This window comes from Lacerta agilis, chromosome 14, assembly GCF_009819535.1.
Source record: "Lacerta agilis isolate rLacAgi1 chromosome 14, rLacAgi1.pri, whole genome shotgun sequence".
NCBI lineage: Eukaryota > Metazoa > Chordata > Lepidosauria > Squamata > Lacertidae > Lacerta > Lacerta agilis.
In genome coordinates, this window is record NC_046325.1 from 29,374,252 (window position 1) to 29,399,671 (window position 25,420).

At 45.4% G+C, this 25,420-nt stretch overlaps 1 protein-coding gene across 1 annotated transcript in view; it reads left to right on the forward strand.

The window, feature by feature from the left end:
- Positions 1–23,611, forward strand: part of CAVIN1 (caveolae associated protein 1) — a 35,483-nt gene extending 11,872 nt beyond the window's left edge. Inside the window, exon 3 of the mRNA XM_033170770.1 lies at positions 21,700–23,611. Coding sequence (XP_033026661.1) covers positions 21,700–22,383 — 684 coding nt within the window. The 3' untranslated portion in view covers positions 22,384–23,611. The remainder of the gene's footprint in view (positions 1–21,699) is intronic.
- The last annotated feature ends 1,809 nt before the right edge of the window (positions 23,612–25,420 follow it).

Here is a 25,420-nt window from a genome sequence, read left to right on the forward strand (position 1 = left end):
CTCTTCTGCTGACTCCTTGGAAATGCTGCTTGTTTTCCTGCCTGAATCATTTGGAATTCCAGATCATTCACAGTCCTTGACTCCTGTTTTTAGTAGTGCTGTTTAGATGCCAATGAGACAGAATTATTTTTCCACATCTTTCCATTATCCCTTGCTTCTCCCCCCTCTGCATGTGGTGGTGGTGGTAGCATCCTTGGCTTACAGTAAAACAGAGGGGCCAACCCTTTCTCATTTTCAAAGGCAGTGGTAGGAGATTGAGGCAAGTGGGAGAAAGAGTTTGTCTTTCTAGATCTCTGTCTACATGTCCTCCTTGTTCCGGCCACATGTAATCCGACAGTCGTACTTACAAACACTCCTATGATTTTGGCAAGAATGCCAAAGAAGCTTTCTTTGGTGTAAACACAAAAGTGTAGGTGGGTGAGGGGATGACTTTTTCTGCAAGGCGATTGCCATGAATCAAGAGGAAGAGAGAACGATAGGGGCTGCCGAAAACCCATCCTTGATCACCAGAAGCTGCACCCCAAGTCTTGCTTGGGCTGTGAACTACTGTCGGGCTGCCGGCACCTCTTCAAACTTTCCAGCAGAACCACAAGGCAGACAAAATTCTTGGAGATTTTCAGGGTTTTCTTATCTACACCGTGTATTGAGTTCACGCACACAACCTTGGTGACAGTCATTCTTTACTCCTGTATGCAAGCCCTTCATCTGTTCTGATATATTTACTTCCACACCAATTCCACATGAGAAGGTGGTTCTTCATATGTCCTATATGCAACAGGAGCAAAACTGCAGAAAGAATCCATGATTTGGCCCAACCTGCATATGGACTCTGTGGTATACATGTGCACCCATGCTCACACGCTCGGGCATGTGGTTTGCAGTGTCAAAGGCTACTTCACCCCACCTATTCTCCCCTCCTCACTTTGGAGTTTACTGTAACACAGCAGCCTCTCTTTGTCAGAAGAACAACTGCAACTCCTGGATGCTGCAACGTGCTTTTGACGAATGAGTTTTTGTCCTTCGGTCGTAAAAATCCATCCCAGTTAGAGCCGCAGAAGGCCCTATAAGGCCATGGCTGCACCCTCTCCTGGGAGCCAGCTGTGGGATTGTTCTATCTATTTTCGGACTCACTCGTGGCCTCAAAGCTGCAGTTCCCCAGTGACACCCAGAGAATTCAGCTTCATGGTTCCCATCGGCACCATTTAAACAGCAGTATCTCATGTTAATCATTGGCTGCTAGCAAAAAAGGTTATTTTTTCAAATTTCTAAATGAAGAAAATGCTCTGTATCTAGATGCATAGCGTTGTTTCTCTGCCCACATAGAATGCAGAATCTGAAGGATTTATTATTAACATGTTGCTGCTTTTGTTGTTTATTTTAAAGTAACTGAGGCTGGAAACATGGCCTTGTTGGAATGCTGTTTGCATTGTTGAAACAGATTGTGCGGTGCAGCAATAAATTGGCTCAGAACAAGGCAGCTTGATGGAAGGAAGCAACATTTCCCATTGGTATTCGAGATAAGATAAAGTTGGGAAGAGGATAAAAGTGGGGCATGGTGCCATAGTGGTACCTAAGTTGTAATGACAGCTACAACAATAATAGTACTTGTGGGCCCACAGAAATAAATGCAGCACACTTTTCAGTTGGAAGTAATTACATCTCATTCCCGCCATGAATAAAGTTGTATCCTTTGCCAAACTTTAGACATCAAAAGGGCTTGCTATCAATCTCTTACCCATAAATGAAATATTTATAGAGCCATTTTATTTCTATCCCCTCAATCTGCATTGTTTATCAAGTTGCAAACTCAGCAGCCCTTTCTTGGGAACAGGGCAAGTCGGAAGCCTTTACATGAAGGATGGGGGCACTGTGGCCCTCCAGATGTTGTTTGCCAACATCTCCCATAATCCCTGACAACTGTCCATGGTGCCTGAGGCTGATGGGACCTGGAGTCTAGCAACATCTTGAGGGCCACATGCCATGCCTTTTTGCAACCACTGCCATGCCAAACTGATTTTCAGCCCCACCACAATTTTATAATTGAGTGTGACATGACTTTAGACAAAGAGCAGCTGCATTATCTATTAAGCAGGCACCTATTGTTTGACATCAACTGACAGGTTATAACAAGAGAAAGAGGAGCAAGAGACAGCACGCACATGCACACACTCTTCGCTGTGCTCTCTGGCTATAATACAGTTTGGGACAGTGAGAATTCATCACACTGAGGCTGTACTCATGGGTTTAGCTCCATGATTTATGTGAGATGGAGAAATGAGAAAGCAAAATGCACCAGAAGTAGAGAAAAGAAACAGGGAAGAAAAGCCATTTGGGGAAGAGATTTGTTACCGGAGGAAATGGGCAGTCCAAAAAGTACTTTTGCATAAAAACAGACTGTCCTGAAAAGTTTTATTCTAGGTGCATTTGTTACAAAAGGGAACCAAGCCTACCTGTGGTCCCTTCTCAGGCTCCTGGAATAAATTCCAGAGCTGACAATGCCTGCAATACAGAACAAAGACCAGAGCAGGAGGCTTTTGTTGATTTTGTATCTGGGGGGGGGGGGCAGAATAAACATTTAGAACAGAATGCCACAGGATGTTTAGTCTGCACCTTGAGGCAGATATGGCTTAGGTTGGGGAATATGTGTGTCTCACTCCACCTTCTGCAGGCTGTCTGGTTGTGAGTTATGGATAACTTCAGGGAGAAGGAGAAAGAAACTCTGGAATCAGTCAATTGGCCCGTTTGCATTGAAAGATGGGGTAGACATTTGAAGCAGAAAGTGCATTAATTTTCAGAAGGAAAGATAAGTTATTTTTAGGGTTGCAAGTTTTTAGGGTTGCAGCACAACCTCTTTACTTTTTATCCCCAAGACCCTCCCTGCCCCTCCAAGCTGAGAAGGTCTGATCGAATGTCCAACCTTCAGTATCTGACAGATAAAAGCAGGCACAAATGTGGTCAGGTGAAATGAGAAAAAGACTAGCATATACTTCAGTAATGAGGAAGGAAGGCACTTAATAGTGGAACATAGGAAATTCTGAAAAATATCAAATCACAGGAAGGGAAGCCTCTTGTTTTTGCACCCTGCAAAAATCAGGGTGGGGTTCTTAAGCACCCGACAGGCCATAACTCATGGGTGGTGTGTTTGTGGTTACCTTGGGTGAATCACAAGTTGTTCAGACCTGGAATAGCAAGTCACCTGTGGCGAGTAAGAACGGTCCACAGCGAGACAAGAAAGGAAGCTTTCATTTCTTTGTGGGCTGAAAATGCCTATTAACATAGGTGTGTGAGAGCAGGGGGCCTGTTACTTTTTTGGGGGATGAGGGAATTCTTTGCCCGGCTGCTATGGGCGCCTTTGCTTACGCAACATCCTTGCTGCTGTGATATTGACTTGGCCTGCGCCTGGCGGCTGTGGCTGTGCTTACCAAGAAGCCTTTGGATCCCTCGATGGTGCCCACTGATCATTCCTTTTCCTCATCTTAGCCTAAGAGCATCCATGGACCGTCGCCGGAGAGCATGCCCTTTGGCCTTTCACCGGAGAGCATGCCCTTTTTGGAAGACAGTGAGCCTTCTGAGCCTTCGGAAGAGACTTTCCCTTCTGAGAATGGGCCCTGGCCCCAACCAGCACAGGATGAGAAGGGAGGCAGCCACTCTGGCCCAATGGAGGCAAAGCCATCCACGGATCATACTGAGCCCCCCTCCTCCTGAGACTCTGAAAGTAGCTGACCAGGCCCCTGTGTAACGGCTGCTGGCCTCATTGAGACCCAGGGCCCTGCTCCTTCTGCTTGCAGAGAGGCCTAGCTTCTTGGTAGACCAGAGGGTGGGGTGGAAGGCTTCTGCTGTAACCATTGTGTGCCTTTTTGCTGTGTTTGCCTAGCCGCTTCCGGAAGGGAAGGAGAAAAGGAGAGCAGGATACTCAGAGCTCTTGGGTGCTATGCACTGTTCAGTTTGTAATGCAGCTTATTAGGAGAAAGGGGGAAAGAGAGGAGGGCCAAAAGCCCCACCATTGTCACCCACCAACTTTAGTCAAATCATGGCTTCCCATAGCCTTCTCTTAACAATTACAGGGCTCTCACAAAAGATCCCTCTGGTACTCCCCCCCCCCATTTTTCTTACTATAAAGCAGTATAAATATTAATTATTAATTATTAATAATAATTTTGAGCACTGTTTGATAGTCATGAACAAAGTGCAGCTTCTCCTGGTGCTTTAGCTTATCTTTCCATGAAAGTGGGAGTCTGCAGCCATTTTGAAGCTCAGTGGGAGCGGATTTCGGGAGTGAGGAATTCAGAGTAAGATCCAAAGGGCTGCTCAGGGATACAATCAAGATTGCATTGCTCCCTCTTTTTATGATGATTATTTTTATTCCTCATACTCACTGTAGAAATGATAATGATCAAAACAATGCAACTAAAGAACTAGGTTTCAATCCACAAAAGCTGACACACCCTCTTTCCTCAAATGAATATGTGCTTTTTCTTGCATGCCTAGCCTATAGTTGGCTACAAATGTAGATGCTCCTGAGAAATAATTCTATGTGGTCTAAAACCCAGCGGGGAGACTCCTCTCTCTCCACGCCACCTGACTGGCACCATTCCTTTGATGAATTGTTGTGCTTTTCATCCCACTGAGCTTAACACAAGGATGTATTATATCTTCTTGTACTCCAGAAAGACCCTTTCAGGTCCTCTAGAGCTTCTTTTCTCCTTTCCCCCCATACATGTTCCTGAATATCACCATCTGCTTTACTGCTTGGTTTGGCTACTGCAATCTTAGGAAGCTGGCAGAAGATGAACTAACATGTACAAGCAGTTTGAGAATGGCCACAAGCTCTGGACACTCCAAGTAGACAGGGCACATTTCCCTGAGGTCAGTGCATGGGAAGGGGTCCGAGTGTTGGTGCCGCCTTGCTTCATGTGTGCTTTGAGCCTGGCAACAGGATCTACCTGCTGTATGTTAGCTGGCAAGTGACGTTTTCAAATCTGCCTCACTGTCGTGCAAACTAGCTCGCCCTGGCAAGGTGGCACATCTTGGCAGAGTCCTGCCCAAAGCAATGTGTGTGCCAAGGGGTCACATAAATGGAAATCAGCTCCTCTAAGTTTTTGGACAGCATCAAATTCAAGAGGTAGCAAAATTAAAACTGGACAAATCATGGGTCATCTGAAAATCTTAGGTGCATTCTTCATCAGGGATTGTTTTGGGTCCTCAGTATGAAGTAACAATGTATATTTGGCAGCATTTGTACTTGGGCAAAAGGTTTGAATGAAAGTAATGCTCCTCTTTAACTCAGCTCCACAAAATAAATATTCCATGGGATTTTGAGAGACATCTCTAAAAGATTTTTTTTTCCTAATCCACTGTTGGGTAACCCCACCCCAGAACTATTCTGGTTCCCTAAAAATAACCATATTTGAAATACTGTGGGTTGGAGTTGGACTGTTGGTTCCTATTGAAATCATTGGGACAGATTGGGCATGTCTTAATGTAAGACTATTGACTTCAGTGGGAACTAAGCTAACAAACTTTATCAGGAGCCTGGTGTTTGTGCGTGTGTGTGTGTGCGCGCGCGTGCGCACCAGCCTTCCCTACCTTGGTGCCCACCAGAAATTTTGGACTTCAAAGGTGAGCCATCCAGCTGTCAAAATTTAAATGTTGGCTCCTAAGAGCAGAGGCTTGTCTCCTATAGCTTAGGTTGCCTTGCACAATAACAGTGACTGGAACCATAATAGTAATCCAGCAGGAAGTTCTCCTGAGCAAGCTCTTGTGAAGCTTCTGAGCTTATGCAGGAGAATATTCTGCATTGTACCTTTTATCTTTGCTGCGCAGAAGTCAGCTACTATAAGATTTTGCTTTTGTTTGTCTTTTTTTAAAAAAGAATGCTCTGTTGAAAGCTCAAAATAGGCCCAGCTTCTTGTCCGAAGAAAAGTTTGGGGGCCCTAGATCTCTTGCAGCATTTTAACGAACTCCTATTACTAAATCAGCTTTGTAAACAAACCCACAAAAAGTTACTAGCCTGTTTTTTTTAATTTTAAAAACCCCTTACTAGCCTGCTGGGGACTCACAGAGAAAGCTGAAAAGAGCCCTGCCCCTCCCGCAGCTGTCCACTGCATTTTTATGGGGTGTAGGGAAGAGGAGGGCATCTCCCCTTTGCCAGCCTGCTTGGTTTCTGTGCTGCAAAACATTAAACCTAGGTTACGTGGAAGCATTCACAAATACTGTACACCACAAAGACGTAACTGGCTGTAACAAAATAGTATTCATGCAATATATTTCTCTCTGTATCCAAAGTTCTTCACAGACATAGTCTACATGTAGAGATCAACAAAGTTCAGCAAAGTGACGTAATAGCAAAATGAATGAAAGTCCCAATGAACGATATCGATCACAAAGTCCCAGATATGAACTTATCCACATATGTCTGTGTTTGTGTGGTCCAAACAAAAGCTATATAATGTGTATCAAAATATATACGACTCTCATGACATAGTGGTTTCTTGCAAGTCGTATATATTTTGATACACATTATATGAACCATGCACCTCTGATGAAGTGAAACAGGGTTACTATTCTGGAAAACCTTGTCTGTGAACTGTGCAAGCTCTTCTTGGGAATTGTGCAAGCTTTTGTTTGGACCACACAAACACAGAGACATAGGTGGATAAGTTCATATCTGGGACTTTGTGATCGATATCGTTCATTGGGACTTTTATTCATTTTGCTATTACGTCACTTTGCTGAACTTTGTTGATCTCTACATGTAGACTATGTCTGTGAAGAACATTTGATACAGAGAGAAATACATTGCATTAATATTATTTTGTTACAGCCGGTTACGTCTTTGTGGTGTTTTGTGAATGGTTTCTGTGCTGAGCACAGAGGAGGGAAAGGGTGGGCCATTCTGCCTCAGCCAGCCCACTCATTGTGCTTCATCGAATTCCATGCCTTTGTCTGCATGCAGCTCCTTGTCACTTATCGCAGCCGGCAAGTGTTTAAACACAAGGCTGTATTAAACGTAGGTGTGTCCTGCTCTTTTCACACTCAACGACTAGGAATCCTTGCGTTAGCATTTGCGTCCCCTGAAAGCAGGGCCCAGACTGAGGCTGACCCCATACAGGTAAATGAGTGGGCTGTTCTTCAGGGGCATGACACCACTGTGACTTTTGACAGATGCATATCAAGCAGAAATTCACCCGGATAGGGCTCTTTTTAGCCTTGAGGTCTAGCAATGGGAAAAGGAGGATCCTGTTGAACCTCAAGCCTGCTGTGCAGCTGTTAAAGGCATATAGAGCCCACGTCAGGTGCAGCAAAGCTGGCAACTGTGTGCTGGATGGACATCCCACATTCCATTTGGCGAAAAGAATGAGCAACCTCATATATGCTGTTTCTGGGCAGATCATCTTGGTAAACTGGAGCGTTTCCTGACCTACGGCTACATTTGCTGCTAGGAAATAAATTTATCATCTGCCTGATCCCAGTTGTATGCTTGTTCCAGTTTGGAATTTTAGCTGTTCAACCACACCCTCACTGAGATAGGAACGCAGATTTCAGATGCTTCTGTAGAGTGAAGAGCTTCATTATTTTTCCTGGCTGGGCATAGGAGGCCCCCTCCTGGTGTATATGTTTCAAATTCCTGCCTTAATCTCTCCCTCCTGAAGCCGCACCCACCTAGCGGGCAAGGCCAGGGAGAGAGGAGGGAACATGTGGAACAATGAAGTGCTTTGCTGTGACTAAGAAGTACAGAATTCACACTCTGTTCCTTTGGAGGCTAGAGAGGAGCCAGGCTCCCAAGCAGATTTCTGTTGCTTCCAAATGCACATTTAAGAAGTCTCCCATACTCTGCTGGTCTGGGATTGGCAAGAGTAGAGTTAGGCAGATGAATAGCTAGATTGTACAGGTGATGAGATCTGTGTCTGTCTAATCTTCATCAATATTTTAATCTGGAGAAGAGATTGGCCAATGAGCTTGCTTTAGTCCCAGAAATTTTTTGTGTAGTATTCACCCTTGGGTTGGATTTTAAAAATGCCTAGTATTCATCACTGTTGTTGTTCTTGTAGAGAATTTATGGGCTGCCCAAGCTTCCAGGGCAGCACATAGATAAAAGAATAAAACATTACAATAACATTATCTCTCCAGGATGTGTTTCTGTTTCTAGGGGTGATACCTTTCCCCTGTACTGCACGTGCTATATTTTCTTTCTGGGAAAATCAACTTTCCATTTGGATGAAAGAATGCATGACAAACTATAAATAAATTGGTTTTCTTTCCTGCACCCTCCAGAGAACAGCACATCTGTTGCTGCTGTGATTGTAGTAGAGAACCTGGTTGTATCAAATGTCACAGGCATAAGTTTGATATTTGTGGCAGCAAGCAATGTCACTCTCCCACAGTCCCATCTGCAAACCTTGTGCCATTTTTTTTTTAAAGTTTGTATTTTCATTCATTCATAATGCAATTAGGGATGCAGTCATATGCCTACTAATTTAGTAGGCATTACCCAACAGCATTTCTGAGTAAACATGGAGAGAATTGAACTACAATACTGTGCATGCTTACTTGGAGTAAGCCCAAGTGAGCTCTATGTAACTTGATTAAAAAACTACGTAAAGAAAAGTAATGCAGCCGAGGTGGAATCCTAAACATGCTTCCTAGGAAGTAAAAGCCAAAGTTGAATTTGCACAGTAGATATAACAGTGCACTGATTTTCTTTTTAAAATTAAAAGCATCTATAGAAAGTTACAAATTTGATCTGAGTAATATAGGATGGGAAAAGGTACATGACATTTAACCCTCCAGCTGTTTTTGCACTCAGAATACCCTCTCCCCCAGCTGCTGTTCCCACACAGATTATATTTGGCATACCAATTTACATTTTGTATAGTTTTGGTTTACTAATGAAATAGGGATGAAAGTAGTGAAAGGTTGGTTTTTCATTGGAAAAATGGATAGTAGCTTTTGCTTATTAAATTTTAAGTTATCCTAAACTTCAGGTTTTGGGAAATGCATACTGATTTATTAATTGGGTTAAAGTCAAGCAATGGGTGGCATTCAACTAAGTTTCATTCTGAGTAGACCCATTGAAATTAGTCATATTCATTAATTTCAGAGCAAAACCTGGTTGAATACCATCCAATAAATAAAACCCTTTCGATCAGCTGACAGCTCATTTTACAGGTCAAGCAGTACAACAATGCACCAGTCCAGTATAGGAGCTTTTCTTTAAAAAAACAACAACGGGGGGGGGGGGAAGATGGTGAACACAAGCAATGTTACTTCTCCACCAAATCTGTGCCATGCCATTCTTTGACCCTTTTCTTTCCCATCCATTATTATTATTTGGAAGCTGAACACTCCCCCTCTTCAGTGCCAGAGTGCACAACAACCCTGGTTCTTTATTTTACTTTCTTTCTTTCCCTCTCTGTCTCTCTCTCTCATAATAAATGGCAATACAACCATTCTCCCCCTCTCAGCTCCACACAACAACTATTATAGGTAGATTTGGTATCACACTGTCGTCCTTGAATGGAGACTTAGGATACCATCACTCAAAGGATGGAGAGAGACAAAAAACAGCACCCCACAGCTGTGGTACAAGTCTGGATTTGCAACCCAAATGACAGATGTGAATACAGTCGAACCTCCATTTATGTAACCCTCTGGTTACATAAACTTCAGGATGTGCGCGTGGCAAACTTGCAAGTATTTTAGCGGGTTTCGCCTGCACATGGATGCACAGAAGCGCTCCTCAGGTTGCAGAAACCTCGGGATCTGAACGGACCTCCAGAACAGATCCCATCCACAACCGGAGGTACCACTGTATACAGTTCAGGCAACTCTTTGCATGAACTTTAAATGTAAAATAAAAAGCATTTACATATTCATTCATTACATTTAATCTTTTTTATTTTACAAAAAGGAAACTTCTTTTTAAAGTACAAAAAACGGGTGGCGGGGGAGTTTATTGGTGGCATCATTGGAGGTTCAGGTTTGCAGAGCTGTGTCATTGCCCACCCCACCCCAACAAAACCACGGTACTGTAGGAGAATATGCACGTTTGGCTCGATCTCATTGAGCCAAGTGCTTTGAAAACATCATTTTCTTGACCCAAATATTAAAATATGGTAGTGACGTAAGTTCACTGGCTGTCTGGATAAGCCCTTATTTATTTGGAGCTTGAAACCATGCCCCTTCCCTTCTCTTGAAGCCTGAATTGGGCTGACGGTGCTGTTGTTTTTGCTTCTTTCATGCAACTGCACTCTCAGGCCTTTAGCTGTTCCCTATGCCTCCGCCACACCACCCCCAGTTTCATAACGCCAGGCCCCACCAGGCTGGGAACATCACTCGTCTTTGTGTCTTGTTGGCCTTTTATACATGAAGGGGAGTGTTTATATGTGTTGTAGCAACCAGGCGGTTTGAGTGTGCCCATAAAGACTGCTGGATCAGTGACTCACTGCTCAGGAACGTGGACTTGGATGGGGAACACATGGAGGGGGAAGCAGGAAGGAAAGCTGTCCTGTGGAGTTCGCAAGCTGGGAGGGAGCGATACACAGCTGAGCCCTTCTACTTTGCCTCCTTGCACCTCCCATAAAGATGTACCCAGCCTTCCCAGGACCTGGAAATCAAGGATTTTGGAGTGCACACGCCAGACTCCCCTCTTTCCTTTCTGTGTGCGGCAGAAAGCAGAGGTGGGGTAGTGAGGGTCGGCAACAGCACTCCCTTTTGAGTCTCTATTGCTTCCAGGACAAAGGAGCCAATTTGCTCTTCCTTGTTCCTCCCAGTAAATTCCAGTCCCCTTTCGTGCCTTTGGTTGTGTACGCACACAAACAGCAGCCGAGGAATTCATGGTGGACTAGCATCCTTGCTTGCTAATTTTTAAAGTATGCTCTTGCCAGGGAATCCTGCATTCCTCATCCTCAGGAGCAAGTAAGTTTCCTCAGTGGGGACATTGTTATGAAAACTTCCCGCGGGGGCAAGTTGAGAGACTGACCCCAAGGCGGACGAAGCTTCTGTGCCCTCTGGCTTCTGGAGTCCAGGGGCACAATGTAATATGCGGTTGTTCCCAGCTTGAAAACAACACACACAACAGCCATTTGGCTAAGATCTACTTTATTGTAGAATTAGAGCAGAATGTCTCTGCGTAGCAGCTCATAATTCAGAGCTGTGTCTTAATGCGTCTTGCATCTCCTGATGCAAAACAGAAAGGAGGCAGTACAATAGTAAAATACAATGACATCACATGTGTGGGAGCTGGTATGCCCAGTGTAATTCCCACAGAGAGGAAACATGACTCTTGAGTCTTGTGACCTTGCTGCAGCGTTCGCAGCTCGTCATGTCATAATATCACAACATCCTCCCCCGATATTAGACAATGTAAGAGCGGCGAAAAGTAAGGCATCATTAAGAGAAGCAAACAAACAGTTATCATATACACAGTATGAATCTGTTGTCTTTGTTCCATCCTTGGAACTCTCTGAGACTGGTTCTACCAGTTGAAGCCTTTGATAACCAACTCTCCAGGGGACCAGAGCACTTGCTCTGTGTGTGTTGGTAGGAACAGTGTTGAACTTTGCAACCTGTTGATGTGGCTTTTTCACACCTGTGAAATGAGCCTGAGTGCAAACTACAGCTACATTTGCAACAGCTGAGATTGCAAACTCATTGGAGTAACGTTTGGGCGCCTGACCCTTTGTCACTCTCTCAGATCTACGCACAAGATGTAGATCTTCTTTGCTGAGTTTCTCCTGAACAGGACTTTTTGGAGAAACTTTACCAATTGTAAACAGTGGCTCTAAAGATTCTAGCACATCATCATCTGTAGATGGCCTGGTCATAGCATGAGTTCTCTCAATGACAGTGTCACCTGTGTCGGAACTAGCCGTGGTTGAGCTTGCACTGCTACTGCTGGTGTCAGTGTCCTCATATGTATTGACATCAATGGGAAAGCTTTGGAGAATCTTTGTCTCCGGCTTTACAGTAGGTTCTACCTCCTGAGTAAGAATTACTGTGTTTGAGGAAGGCAATAGAATTCTGTATTGACCTTTCTCATAGCCCATAAAGATGCCTTGGATGGTTGCACCTTCAAGTGATTCCACCCACATCCGAGAACCAAAAACCTTAAGATGCTTAACAGAAGGCTTTCTGTTAAACAGTATCTCATAAGGTGAGCATTCCATTCCTTTTGGAATACTCCTGACCCATGCATATGTGAAGGCAGATAGGCTTTCAGCCCAATTCTGTTCAGACAGCTTTGCACTTAGCAATTGCGCCTGCATACCCTCACGTAGTATTGTGTTAATTTTAACACACAAATCTTTGTTCCATGATGATTGGCTGACGGCAACTTTGTGCCGAATGCAATGTTGACTTAGGAAGTCCTTGAACTCCTGTGAATCAAACACTGGTAATTGATTAGTATACAAACATTCAATTTTGCCATCATGCATGAAATCTATCTTAGCACAAAATTCTGTGAACTTGGCCAAGACTTGCTGCGGACTTTTCATAGTATAAATCCAAGAGAATTTAGAGAAATGATCAGACAGCAATAAATAACAGGTAGCTCCGCCTCTAGATTTTGGCAGAAGTCCTATTACATCAGCAGAGACCTGCTGGAAACATTTTGTGACCTTTTCTCTGCGTGGCTGTTTGGTAGTCTCCTTGGACTTAGCAGCACCTGCAAAATAAGAGTCAACAACATCATAACAACAGTCAGTAGAATCAAAAGACAGCAAAAACAGTCCATCTTTGTTCTTCTGAGCTGTAAAGATCACCTGTCCATCTTTAAAAATTGTGCATTGTCCTTTGCGCAGTCTGAGCTCGCAGTCCTTCTCGGTGAGCTGCGGTACACTTAGCAGGTTGTAGGCAATTTCTGGCACATAGAGAACGTTGCTTATAGATAGCTGGAGACTCTGAAGATAAACAGTTCCAACTCCAGTCGATTTCAGGTGTGTTCCACTCACCTGCGACACGGTGGATTCCAGCTTCTTAAAAGTCTTAAACAAACGTTTGTTTGCGGTCATGTGGTGCGAACAAGCTGAGTCAATAACCCAGGCTAAGTCAGTATGCTGCTCCTGCACGCCTTGTGTAAGCAATGCCACTGTGCGCCCTTTGCAGACTTTGGCTTGCGTTTTGCCTGTAGATCCACCTGCTTGTTGAGTAGATCCTTTCTTGGGCTTTCTGCAGGTCTGGAAACTGTGTCCTCTCATTCCACAGTTTGTGCAGCGTATGACTTTAAGAGCTTGCACATGCTCAGTTGGACCACTAGGTGGGGTTGAGGACGCTCTTGCTTCACTCCCCCTTCCATTAGCCTCATTTTGAGCAGCACAACGATCTTGCTCATTTAGCAAAGTTGAGAAGACTCTGGCAACGGTTAAGTTTTGAGCATCCTGGGCACCTAGCTGTGATGCAATAGCACTATAACCGGCATGGAGGCTATTCAAAACCATGAAACAAAACACATCTTCGTTCAATTGAACGTTGCGTTGTGCGAGTTCACTTCTTAATTCTTTCATATGGTTAAGATGCGAACGCAAATTGTCTCCCTCCTTTAACCTTAGGTTGGTGAGACGTTGGAAATGCAGCATGGAACTTCCTGCCGCAATCCTTAAATGTTCATTTTGCAAAACAACCCAATAATCATTAGCGTGGACCAAATCTCTGACGTGTATTAACTGAGATTGGTCAAGATGCAAAACAATGGTCGCCTTCGCCTGATTATCCCTGTTCAGCCATCGAGGGCCAGGGAGCAGTGGAGGGGCATTAGTGACCACATCAAGCAAATTCTGCCTGGTAAGCACAGCTTCCATTTTAATACGCCATGTCTGATAATTTTCATCAGTGAGAAGTGGACAAAGGGAGCTGCTGCTCTGCTTGCTATCCTTTGCCATATTGGCGAAAAAGCAGGCTTTTCACTCTCTGTCTTCAGAAAGCAATTTAAGCAAACAAACCTAGCCTTCTGAGGTTTATTGCCTCGTAAATCAGTCCGGCTACTCACAGTCCAATTAACGCGTCTTCTTCTCACAGCGGGAAACGGCCGTCTTCAGCACGAAATAACTCCCCCGGAACGAAGCACACAGTTTAAGGCTGCTTTCTTTGCCGGCAGATAAACATCAGGCAGAAGTCAATCAGAGGTCCGATGTTCGGAAACCAGCCAACTGCTACCAATGTTATGAAAACTTCCCGCGGGGGCAAGTTGAGAGACTGACCCCAAGGCGGACGAAGCTTCTGTGCCCTCTGGCTTCTGGAGTCCAGGGGCACAATGTAATATGCGGTTGTTCCCAGCTTGAAAACAACACACACAACAGCCATTTGGCTAAGATCTACTTTATTGTAGAATTAGAGCAGAATGTCTCTGCGTAGCAGCTCATAATTCAGAGCTGTGTCTTAATGCGTCTTGCATCTCCTGATGCAAAACAGAAAGGAGGCAGTACAATAGTAAAATACAATGACATCACATGTGTGGGAGCTGGTATGCCCAGTGTAATTCCCACAGAGAGGAAACATGACTCTTGAGTCTTGTGACCTTGCTGCAGCGTTCGCAGCTCGTCATGTCATAATATCACAACAGACATCACTATCGGCAGGTAAGCTTCCCTAAAAGGCAGTCGGCCCATCTACTCCCTAGCTTCATCTTAATGCACAGCCACAGGGGGAATGTTGGATGCATTCCAGGGCACAGTCTCAGGTCACACAAGGTAACAGCTATGAGACCCAATCCAGGCCCCGTGTGAACTAAGTACAAGACCTGGAACAGGCCCCAATTTCCTTCTGCAGTGCACTGGGGGTTTCATGGCATACATGCAGAGGTTCCTCAGCAGATGGGTCTATGTGGAAAGGGTACCCTGATGGCAAAACATTTATTGTTTCCGAGTGGCAGGCTGTGGGGCTTACTCACAAGTTGTTGGTGGACTGACTGGGAGGGTTCCAGGCTGCCACTTTACAGGCCAGGCCAGGCCATGCTAGACCCTTTGCCTGGCAAGCCCATCCTTTGTTTGGTCAATTTCACTGCTAAAGAACAAGGAGTCGTTTTGAAATCACTTCAGAACTGAAATGGACTATGCCAGGAATTGCTTGACCAAAACGAGCTCGAGTCTCTTCAACAGATCTGCTTGCCATTTGTAACATCATCATCATCATTAAATTTGCACCCTTAGATCTCAGGGTGGTTCACAGCATAAAAATACAAGATAAAACACAGTCTAGGATGCTCATGGATGTGCTCATGTCAAATGTGCCTTAGCTCAGCAGTTTCAGTCACAAATGCCTCCACTCAGAATCCAGTGTGAAATGTACCAACTGTTCCCAGAGCATATCGGGGGGGAGGCATGGGGGGCAGATTATTTCAAACATACCATCCAGTCATCCACCCCTTTTCCTCCCACTTCCACCACAAATTTAAATGTGGTAGTACAGTAAGCCCCACCTGTCCATGCCAGTTTTGAGAATACTTCCGTTGCGTTATTGTGTTAGAATCATAGAATTGTAGAGTTGGAAGGGACGATGAGGATCATCTAATCCAACCCCCTGCAATGGAAATATTTTGTCCAACATGGGGCTTGAACCCATGACCCTGAGATTAAGAGTCGTGCTCTGCTGGCTAAGTGCCCTCTCCAGCGTTTGTTTGTATGCACACTGTCAGTGGGATAAGTCTATATTCTTGCATACTTTGTTGAATGCTGAGTATTGTAGCTGCTGTTGGTCATAGCTCACTTCCATTTAAGTTTAAACAGTAGAGCTTGACAGCTGGATGGTCTTGAAACTTGCAGGTTTGAAACCTTTAGGACTTGAAACCTACAGCTCTTTAAAAGAACAAAAGCTCAGAATCAGGATTCTGCTCTGCATGGCAGACCATGTTCCATGATTTGTGGTGTAGTAGTTCATCATGTGTGCCATAACCTGGGGGCAGTCAAGACGGGACCTACGTGCAATAGAGGGGGTGTTTGTAACTCGCCCTTCCTTGCACAAATGTTGTGAAGCCAAGAAGGAGCTGATAAGGATCAGAGCCGTCCGGATATGGCCGGCTTCCAGGTGTAGCTATGCCACTCTGGAGAGGGGGGCAGCTTTTGTTCAGGCTGTCATTGTGTGACTTCCGGGGGAAGGAAGTGATTCCTGGTGTTGCTGGTCCACCAGTGGCAAGAGTCTCTGGGAGATGAGGAATTGCCCTTGCAGGTGTTGTTGTGGAGAAAATGACTGCCCTTGCTGGATTTGGGGGCTGGGGTGGTGGGATATCCTGATTCCGAAGAACCACCCTTTCCCCCCAGAGGCCACATGTGAAGTTTGTCCCAGATTTGCAGACTTTATTACTAAAGCAGATGTTGGCCCTACGTATCCAGTAAAAGACTGGAAAACCAGCACAGCAAGGCAGCTTGTGTGAGTAAACAGCAGAAGGTTTGGGTTAGAAAAATCACTTCTGCTTTGTTTGATTGCAGAATGGGTGCTCTCAGTGCCAGAAACTGAGAATCCAAGATTCACAATCCCACTAAATAACTATTTCTAAAGTTTCAGTTGTTGTTGTATGATGGGGTTTTTCTTTACAAGCCTTTGCTAACCTGGTACTCTCTGGTGTTGGAATACAACTCCCATCAGCCACAGCCAGCACAGCCATTCTGTACAGTTCAGCACTGGACCTGGTTTTTCTCAGGCGTTGCACTGCTTGTCTGGCAAACACGGGTCACCTGCAAACCTTAAAATAGCAATATCTGCCTGATACCTGACAAGGACAACACCAGAAGTATCACCAAAAACAGTTTGTCAGAGCATGTTGACCTGGGTAAGAAGGACTGCTGTAGCCATTTTATTACATGCCAAATAGATAGATTATTTGAGATGTCTACCTCATAGGGCTGTTGTTATTGCGATAAGTGTTTTTATCACTGTGTTAGGGCTGAAAGTTCATGGTTTAGCCATCAGCTAAACCCACACATAAGAGAAAAAAGGTCTGAACTACAAGTTCAGCACATACTGTTATTGCTATGCTACTTAAATAGCCAAAGTCCGTGTTAGAACCAAATTCTGTTCTCATTGGGAAAGCAACCAGCCCAGTCCTCTGGATGTTTGTAAAATGGGTGTCACTGTAGCCACATATACACTGCTGAAAGCTACTTGTTGAAAGTTACTCTAGGTCTAGAATATTTGACCAGTGATGCTAATGCCCCACCATGCCTCCTTTCTTCCAGCAAAGACCCTCAGGGGATTGCCTTGTGCAGAATGGCTTCTACCATGACTGCCCCTTTAAGGAGGCCCCAGTCCTCCTTTCCAAGAGACAGTCAGGCCAGCCCAAAAGAAGAGCAGAGTAGGGAGCAGCTGGCACCACCAAGACTTAATGAAGGGCTCTTGGAGCTCAGAAATTTAAATAGCCAAGAGGTAGTAATTAGGAGAGGAAGAAGTCTGGCTTGATGGAGAAGGAAAGAGAGAAACAGAGGCCTGAGGGACAGCCATCTCTTGTATCTAGTGCAATTTCTTTCTCAGCCAGGGCATGGGGGACCTGACAAGAGGCTCTCCCTACCACCCTAGTACTCTTGGTAGCGGATATTGGGGAACCTGGACATTTGAGTGCCCATTGGGTGTCCTTAGAAGACACCAACAAGAGGACTGATCCCTCCCTATATCCCATAGCTGTGGGGAAGGGGCTATTGGTGTGCCCCATGCCCCACAAGCTAGAAATGCCCCAATGTGAACCACCCAAGATGATTGGGACTGGAGTGAACTCCTGGTTTCTACAGCAGATATCATTGGAGAGGACTCAGGCATGGAGAAATGTGAGAGAACTTTCTGAGAAGGTATTGCTATTGCTTTGATAGTTAGTAAAAAAATGGGACTGTATTACCCAGGAAAAGGTGTGTGAGATTGGGGGCCTTTGCTTGCAGCAAGGGCCGCAGCTCAGTGCATCTGGAGCTGCTGCACTTTGCCTGCCTTGCCTTGAGTTAGGTGAGCATATTCACCCAAAGATTGTGGGACAGTCAGTGTGCCAGTCCCTTTGGGCAATGTAGCTCTGTCCCAGCTTAACACCTCCATGCAGCACCTCAGTTGCATTGCCTGCCACACCAGTGCAGCTCTCTGGACATTTTGCTGTATTGGTGCAACCACACAAATTGTAAGCTTTTCTTTGTCATGTTTGGACCCTGTCCTTCCTCTGAGGAGCTATTCTCTAGGGCTAACTCATTTTATTATTGTAACCAACGTGTGAGGTTGTGAGACTATGACTTGCCCCATGCAAGCCAGTGGTCTTCAGATGCATGGGGATTTTCAGCTTGGTCTTTTTCTCACATGTCAAGCCTGCATTCTAGCTACTGCTGCAAAACAAGAAGCCCAAACCAGTCTGTTGAAACACTGCCGTTAGCCACATTGCTTGAAAGGGTGGTGACCAGAAATGACTTCTTTAAAAAAATCATTTATAAAGCAATCATAGCAGTATTATGGTGTAATAGCACTATACTTCTCTTTCATTTAAAAACAGTATAGCTGGGAAAGCATTTTTGCACTGATTAAAAGATTGATTAAAAAATAAATGGGGTCATAAAGTGGCATAAACCACAAGGGCTATAGTGGATGTGTGCTGAACTTCAATTGTGAACCACCCTGTGATCTTTTGATGAAGGGTAGTATACAAATTAAATAAATATAAATAAATAAAATGGTCTCACCCACCACTGCTAGAGTGTACCCACTGTGTTCCAAATAGCATGGCAACTGAAAACTCAGTTGCAGTTCTGATAGTAGCTTACAGCAAAGGAGAAGTTTGGGGTGAGTATGCAGGAGTCATAACACCCTTCAACTGCTTGAATTATGTTGACAGAGAAGACCATAATACATAAGTTTTTAAAATTTGTAATATCCTAATTCATTATTTTCGGCATTATAGCAATCAGATAGTGTGAATGCCTGATGGCTTAAAGAATGAAACAGACAAATTACCAGCGCCTAACTAGGAATTCCAAGCAGGATAGAGTTTGCTTCGTTCAGGAATTCCCTCTGCAAAAGGCAGGGACAAAGGACAGTTTGGGCTTTTGCTGGACGGACTTGAGGAGGATCTTAAAATGTTCAAGTTTTCCCAAATCACAAGATTCTTCATCAGGCAGAAAATTTTTCTGCGTGGGAAGCTGGAATAGTCAGTGTTCTGTCGCCTTTCCTCCTGTGCCTCGTTCCCCATTTTCCCTTGGGCTTGGCTCGTGACTTTTCCCAGCAATTCCCTGCCTTCCCCACCCCCCTCTACTTTTCAAATAGTACCATTCCAGGAGTCATAAATCTGCCTATCTTTCAGCCCCAGTCCCAATGCTGTGTACAGCAGTGGCTATTTCCAGCGTGTCCCAAGAATGCCAAGCGGGGGATGCACGCTATGTGCTGCTTGGGTGAAAACCAATATCAGTTCCAATCTGCCCCCTCCTCACCCACATGCCTGCCTGCACGCTTTCCTTCTGCATGTAGGCACATCATGGCTGGGCCGGGCTCTGTTCAGAGTGGAACAAGAAGTTGAATTAACAGCAGAAGGCTTGGTCTAATTCTGATCTGAGGTGGCCAATGTCTAGGAGGCACCACTTCAAACTGCCTTGTGGAGGGTGGGGGCAGCAGAGGATAACATAATTGTGAGTTGCTTCATACAAAAAAATCTTCCCATCTAGAAGATCGGCATGTCCAGGAGACCAAGCTAGAACCTTTCCCCCTGAGTTTACTGCATAAAGGGATTATTATTTTTTCATGGTAGAGTGTACATGTCATGGAAGCCCCCACCCTGAAATGGTACAGTCCTGACTTAGGATGACCAATGCAGTGAGAACTAGGTCTGTCTGCAGCTAGAAAAGTGATGGGGAAATGCATGGATTGAACAAATGGTTAATGGGAAGATGTGTATACTCCACAACAAGCATATCAGGGTGAATGCTCATTGTCATATAAATGTCCCGCAAACAAATCAGAATGAGTGCAAGCAAATCAGAGTGAATGCCCAATAAACAGGTTGTCTGGAGGAGCCCATTACTATTCAGGGCCTATTACTGAATTATTTACTAATCATAGCATCCAACTTTCATTTTTTGCTGTTCTGGGCAAGTGCCATATCAGACTATATGCACCAGAGGGCAGCCTTGACTTTCAGCATTTTTTTCAGGCAAGTGCCTGAGAAACTTATTATATTAGTCATGGTGTCATTCTCCACTATGAACATCTTTTCTGACAATAACAATAACTTACTGTAACTTAAAGCAAAGTACATATGCTTTGAAATAGTCACATACTCTTCTTTGGCATAGGCCTGCCTCTATTTCACCTCCTTTCTCTGTTGTTTCCCTGTGCTTATTATGGATTGTAACTTCCATTATGCAGGGACCTGTCATGCCGGTTTCCTTAAAGTGTCAAGGACATAGATGGTGGCAGAGAGATGTAACAAAAATGCAGGGGAGGTGGAAGAGGCTTATGGGGGGGGGGTAGTTTTGCTGCTCTTAGCCACTCTCAAAAGTTGATTATAGTTCCTTATTTTAACAATTTCCCCCTATCTTTACTGCACCTTAGTAACTCATAATCCAATTACAGGCTGACTAGATCATGTCTGCTCACACTGTGAACTATCAGTCCTCATGAATTAGTGTCCAATCAGGATTAGCAAAGTGTCTGCTTTTGCAGCATGCCTAGGACGACAACAACAAACTGGTGAGGGTTTATGTCTAGCGGGGCACACAATGCAATATAAATTGGCTTGTGCCCCCGAAAATTGTACATCGGAAATAAAGGAAGCTCTAAAAAATGTTCACAAAATGTCACATGATGAGATGGACATTTTCCCAAACGGTGCCACAAACAATAAGTAGTAAGTACCCACAAAACTTGTGCAATCCCATTCTTCACAGCTCTTAACAGTAACAATTTATGCAGGAAGGATAATTATAGTTTTGCCAGGGTCAAAATACTGCATTGGACTGCTCTGAAAATGTGTCTTAAAGGGAGAATGTCCTTTAGTGGTGGGGCCAGTGCTGGGTTGGAGAAGGTTTCTGCAAGGTAGGCTTCTTTCACATAGGCAGGCCCTATAATTAGGCAGTGAGAAACAGTCTCAGGCAGCAGCAGTCCCTCCACTATTCTCAGTGAATCTCCTAAACCAGGTTTAGGGGACTATTGACCTTCCAGATGTTGCTGAACTAAAAGTCCCGTCTGCCCCAACAAGCATGGCCAACAGCCAAGAATGATGGGAGTTGTAAGTTCAACAACATCTGGAGGGCCAAAGATTCCCCACATCTGTCCTAAACTAGCCTGCCACCATTAGGTTCAGTGGAGGCTGTTGTCCCATCACCAGTGTTGAAATAAGATTCAATTGCCAGTGCAGGATGTGGAATGAGGGGTAACACCGTCTCCTTTGCCCCATTCAAGGTGTGGGCCCTGCAGCCCAAGAAAGCAACAGTTGCCCTGGCCACCTGCCAGAATTGGCCCACATCAACTTCTGGTCACAGGAGCTAAACCGTTTCCCTACCCCTGGTCTACACTGACTGGCAATAGCTCTCCAGAGTTTCAGGTAGGGGATGTTTCCAGCTTTAGCTGGAGATGCTGGGAATTGAACCTAGGACCTTCTGAGTTCCAGCTCTTCCTCAAGAGAGAAGAGACCCTGGTTAGTTGATGTAGGGAAGAATTAAAGACTCCTTCAGTGGGGATTGCTTTCTCCCCACAGCACAGGGAACAGGGCAGCCAGCATTAAAAATCTCATGATTTCATCCTTGTGTCTTGCAGGACGAGGTGAAGCTACCAACCAAGCTAAGCATTAGTAAGTCTTTGAAAGAGACAGAAAAAGAAGGGGAAGAGGTTGTGGTGGATGAGGAGCACCCTGAAGACGAACATATTGAGCTCTCCTCAGATGAAGAGGTGGAGGTGGAGGAGATTATTGAGGAGTCACGGGCAGAACGCATTAAGAGGAGCGGTATGAGGAAAGTGGATGACTTCAAGAAGGCCTTCTCCAAAGAGAAGATGGAGAAGACCAAGCTGAAGACCAGAGAGAACCTGGAAAAGACCAAGGTGAGGACCAGAGAGAACCTGGAGAAGACCAAGCAGAACCTGGAAAAGACCCGACACAACCTGGAGAAGAGGATGAACAAGTTGGGCACCAAGATTGTCACCAATGAGCGCAGGGAGAAGATGAAGACCTCCCGGGAGAAGCTGAAGAAGTCCTTCACCCCCGACCACGTGGTCTATGCACGCTCCAAGACAGCTGTCTACAAAGTACCACCTTTCACGTTCCATGTCAAGAAGATCCGAGAGGGGGAGGTGGAAGTGAAGGCCACTGAGATGGTGGAGGTTGGTGGGGATGAGGCAGAGAACACAGATCTGCTGAGGGGAGAAAGCCCTGAGATGAGCACCCTCTTGCATATTAAAGAAGAGGCAGACACGATGCTGGCAGACAAGAGTGACAGCGAGTGAGGCTAGAGTGGCATTGGAAGACCATCAAGAGCTGACCATGTAATCTTTCACGTTTCCCCTTTTTGGCCTCACATGGGTGTGCACACACACACAATATATATATATAGATCTTGCAGCCCCGCCCCCCAAATGTGGCACCAAGGTGCATTTTTGTATATTTCTGTTTCAGCATATAGAGCACAGGACTTCATAGCAATCCATCAAACACCATTCCTACGACTGAGAGCTTGCTTTGCCTGCCAGCCTGCTGTGGCAACACCCCCCCCCCCCGCCCACCCAGCCCAAGGTGCTATCAGCAAAGTAATCTATTTGCATGCCAAATAAGCATGCTGCCTCTTAACTATTCTCCTTGGGGTTCAAGAATGCTTCCAGGGACCAGAAGACAAGATTGGACAGACAGAAGGAAGAGCAGCGTGATGCAGAACTGAAAGAAAGGGGGGTTTGGCACAGTACTTTACTGAACTGGGGGAGGAAAAGTGACTGGGGAGGGGTGCAAATGTGATGCCATGCGATGGTACAAGAGGGAGGTCTGTGCACCCCGCAAACCATTTTTCAAGAGATTATTTTTTTATGCAGTCACACTCAAAGGGCCTTATATTTGCACACATGAAAGAACAGCAGCTGCCGCTGTGCATGCTGGAAGGAGGAGAGGAGAGGAAAGGAAAGGTGTCCAGGCAGGGTCCCCTCCAAGCTATTTGTACTGTTTGCTGGGCCTGGCCAGGAGCCACCCTTGCAACATGGCTCCAGTGGTCAGTGCTCATTTCCTGGGTTAGGGCATGGTGGGGAGTAGCAGACCAGTAGGTGTGGCTGTGAAAGAGGACAGAGAGCACAGAGAAAAGGTGGATTGTGAGTCTTTGGCTGCCAGCAAAGTGTTAATAGCAAGAGCCAAAACGAAACTCTTGTCCAGTCAACCAGCCACCTCAACCCCAGTCCCTGAGCTAGATCCTGTGCACTGAAGGTGGCTTTCTGCAGTGCCTGGGTTCCAGGTCAACATCTGTGCCATCCTGCTAGGCTGACTTGCGGCAGCTCATTTTTAACTCGGGCACTGATATTTGGGTGCTCTCCAGTGGGGTACCCATATGGGTTTGCTGTCGCTATATTGACTGAACTTGCTAATTGGGGAGGGCTGTGGGGAGTGGCGTTCAGTGACCCAAGACGTCTTCGTTGTGTGGGTAAGGTGCTTCTCAGCAAACTCCCCACACTTCCTTATAGCTACCTCTTTGGGCTTTTTTTATTATTTGTGGGTGAGCCTGAAACCTCTTTTTTTCCCAAGCACCACCAAAAAGAGGCTTCTTTCCATGGTGTTCAACACATGCAGCTCCCTACACACAAACATCTCTGGTCCACCAATTCCCCCTCTTCCCCACCTCCTGCTGCGATTCTCCCAAGCTCCCCTGTGGGATCAAGGAGGTAAAATGCAGCATGCTCAGTCCCAGCAGCAAACTCTGCCAGGGTTCCCTTGGCAATGATGCCAACAGGGCAAGATTTTGGGGCAGACATCTCAGCAGATTGAGCAGGTGGGCCCCCAAACCTAGCAAAGGCAGCTTTATTGTATTTTGAAACAAGTAATGCACATTGCCACCTGCAGCAATGAAGTAGTAATGCATTGCCATATAAGCTAAAAGGCCAAAAAAGGCCATTAAGTCCAGAGCCTAAAACAACCTACCAGTGGTATCTGAAGAAGTGTGCATGCACACGAAAGCTCATACCAAGAACAAACTCAGTTGGTCTCTAAGGTGCTACTGGAAAGAATTTTCTATTTTGTTTCTACCAGTGACACTGTACCTCCACCATTCCATGCCCAGCATTTCCACCACAATGTATACCAATGCTGCCTGCTCCAGCAATTCAGCCAGTAGCTTGGCTGAGCCATCCATAGCCCGGTAAGGAGGTAGAGGGGTGTGTGTGTATAGGGATGTTCTTAATCATGGAGTGTGCAAGCTGCCATCACACTACAGTTTCCAGGGAGCCTTTCTGTTCTTGTTATGTTGCTGTGGATCTTGCATCTGGGAGAAGACAGGAGTTCCCAGAGTACCAGATATGCTTGGACTTTTCACACATAGGGCAGAGACCACACACCACTCTGGGGAGAGCAAGGGGCAGGGGGAGGGTTGTGCCAAGCTGCTGCATTGTTCCTTTTCTAAGACTGCATCCTGGTGAGCAGCATGACTAATAAACTTCCTTTTCTAAAAGAACAGGTGTGAGGTGTTTGCAAGGGGCAGGGGGAGAGCTGCATCAGGCAGGTCACTTAGGCAGGTGCAGCGCAGCACTAAGCCACACACATTAAGGGGACTTCGAGGCTTGCTTTGTTTCAGGTGGGATTCAGTCACCGCCAAATTCAGGTTGTGCACCAAAAGCCGATCTGGTGCTCTTGCTAATCATACTTTCTGTGCTGTCAGGAAAGCGACAGGAAAACACACTGGAAAGTGGGGTAGTGGTTTCTTGACACAGTATTGTATAAAGTCACTGCAAACAAATTAGAATGAATGCTCAATAAATAGCCAACATCATCTAACCTCCCTGCAGACTTTGTGCACACAAATCGGAACAAATGCTCAATAATTGGGGTATCTGAAAGAAAGCATGATTATTATTTTTTATTCTTTACTTAAAGGCTACATTAAGGCAATACCTTTAACAGGCCAAACTCACAAAGTAGGTGTGCAAGGTTTAAAGTTCTCCAGAACTCTTCATAGCAAGCAAAACGGGGGTGGGCACTATTGCTGAAACCATGGAACCTGTATTTAGCACATGAATTGGGGTGGGTAGGGTCAAGTGTCCTTAACAGTGCCATTTTTTTATTTTGAAGGGAAAGCAGCCAGTTGGAAGCTGTTGCTAGGGAGGAGAGGCTGGATGGGGAAAGAGGCCTTCTAGGTAAGAAGACACAGAGGGTGGTGCTGCTTTCCAGCTTCCTCCTCGTTCCTCTTAGCATCACCCTTTGGGAACTTTGGTTGGGAGGAGAATGGAGACAAAACTAGAATTAGCTGGCTCTGACTCTACTTCTTGTTGTCTCTGCCTTCTGCCCTACCTGTCCCAA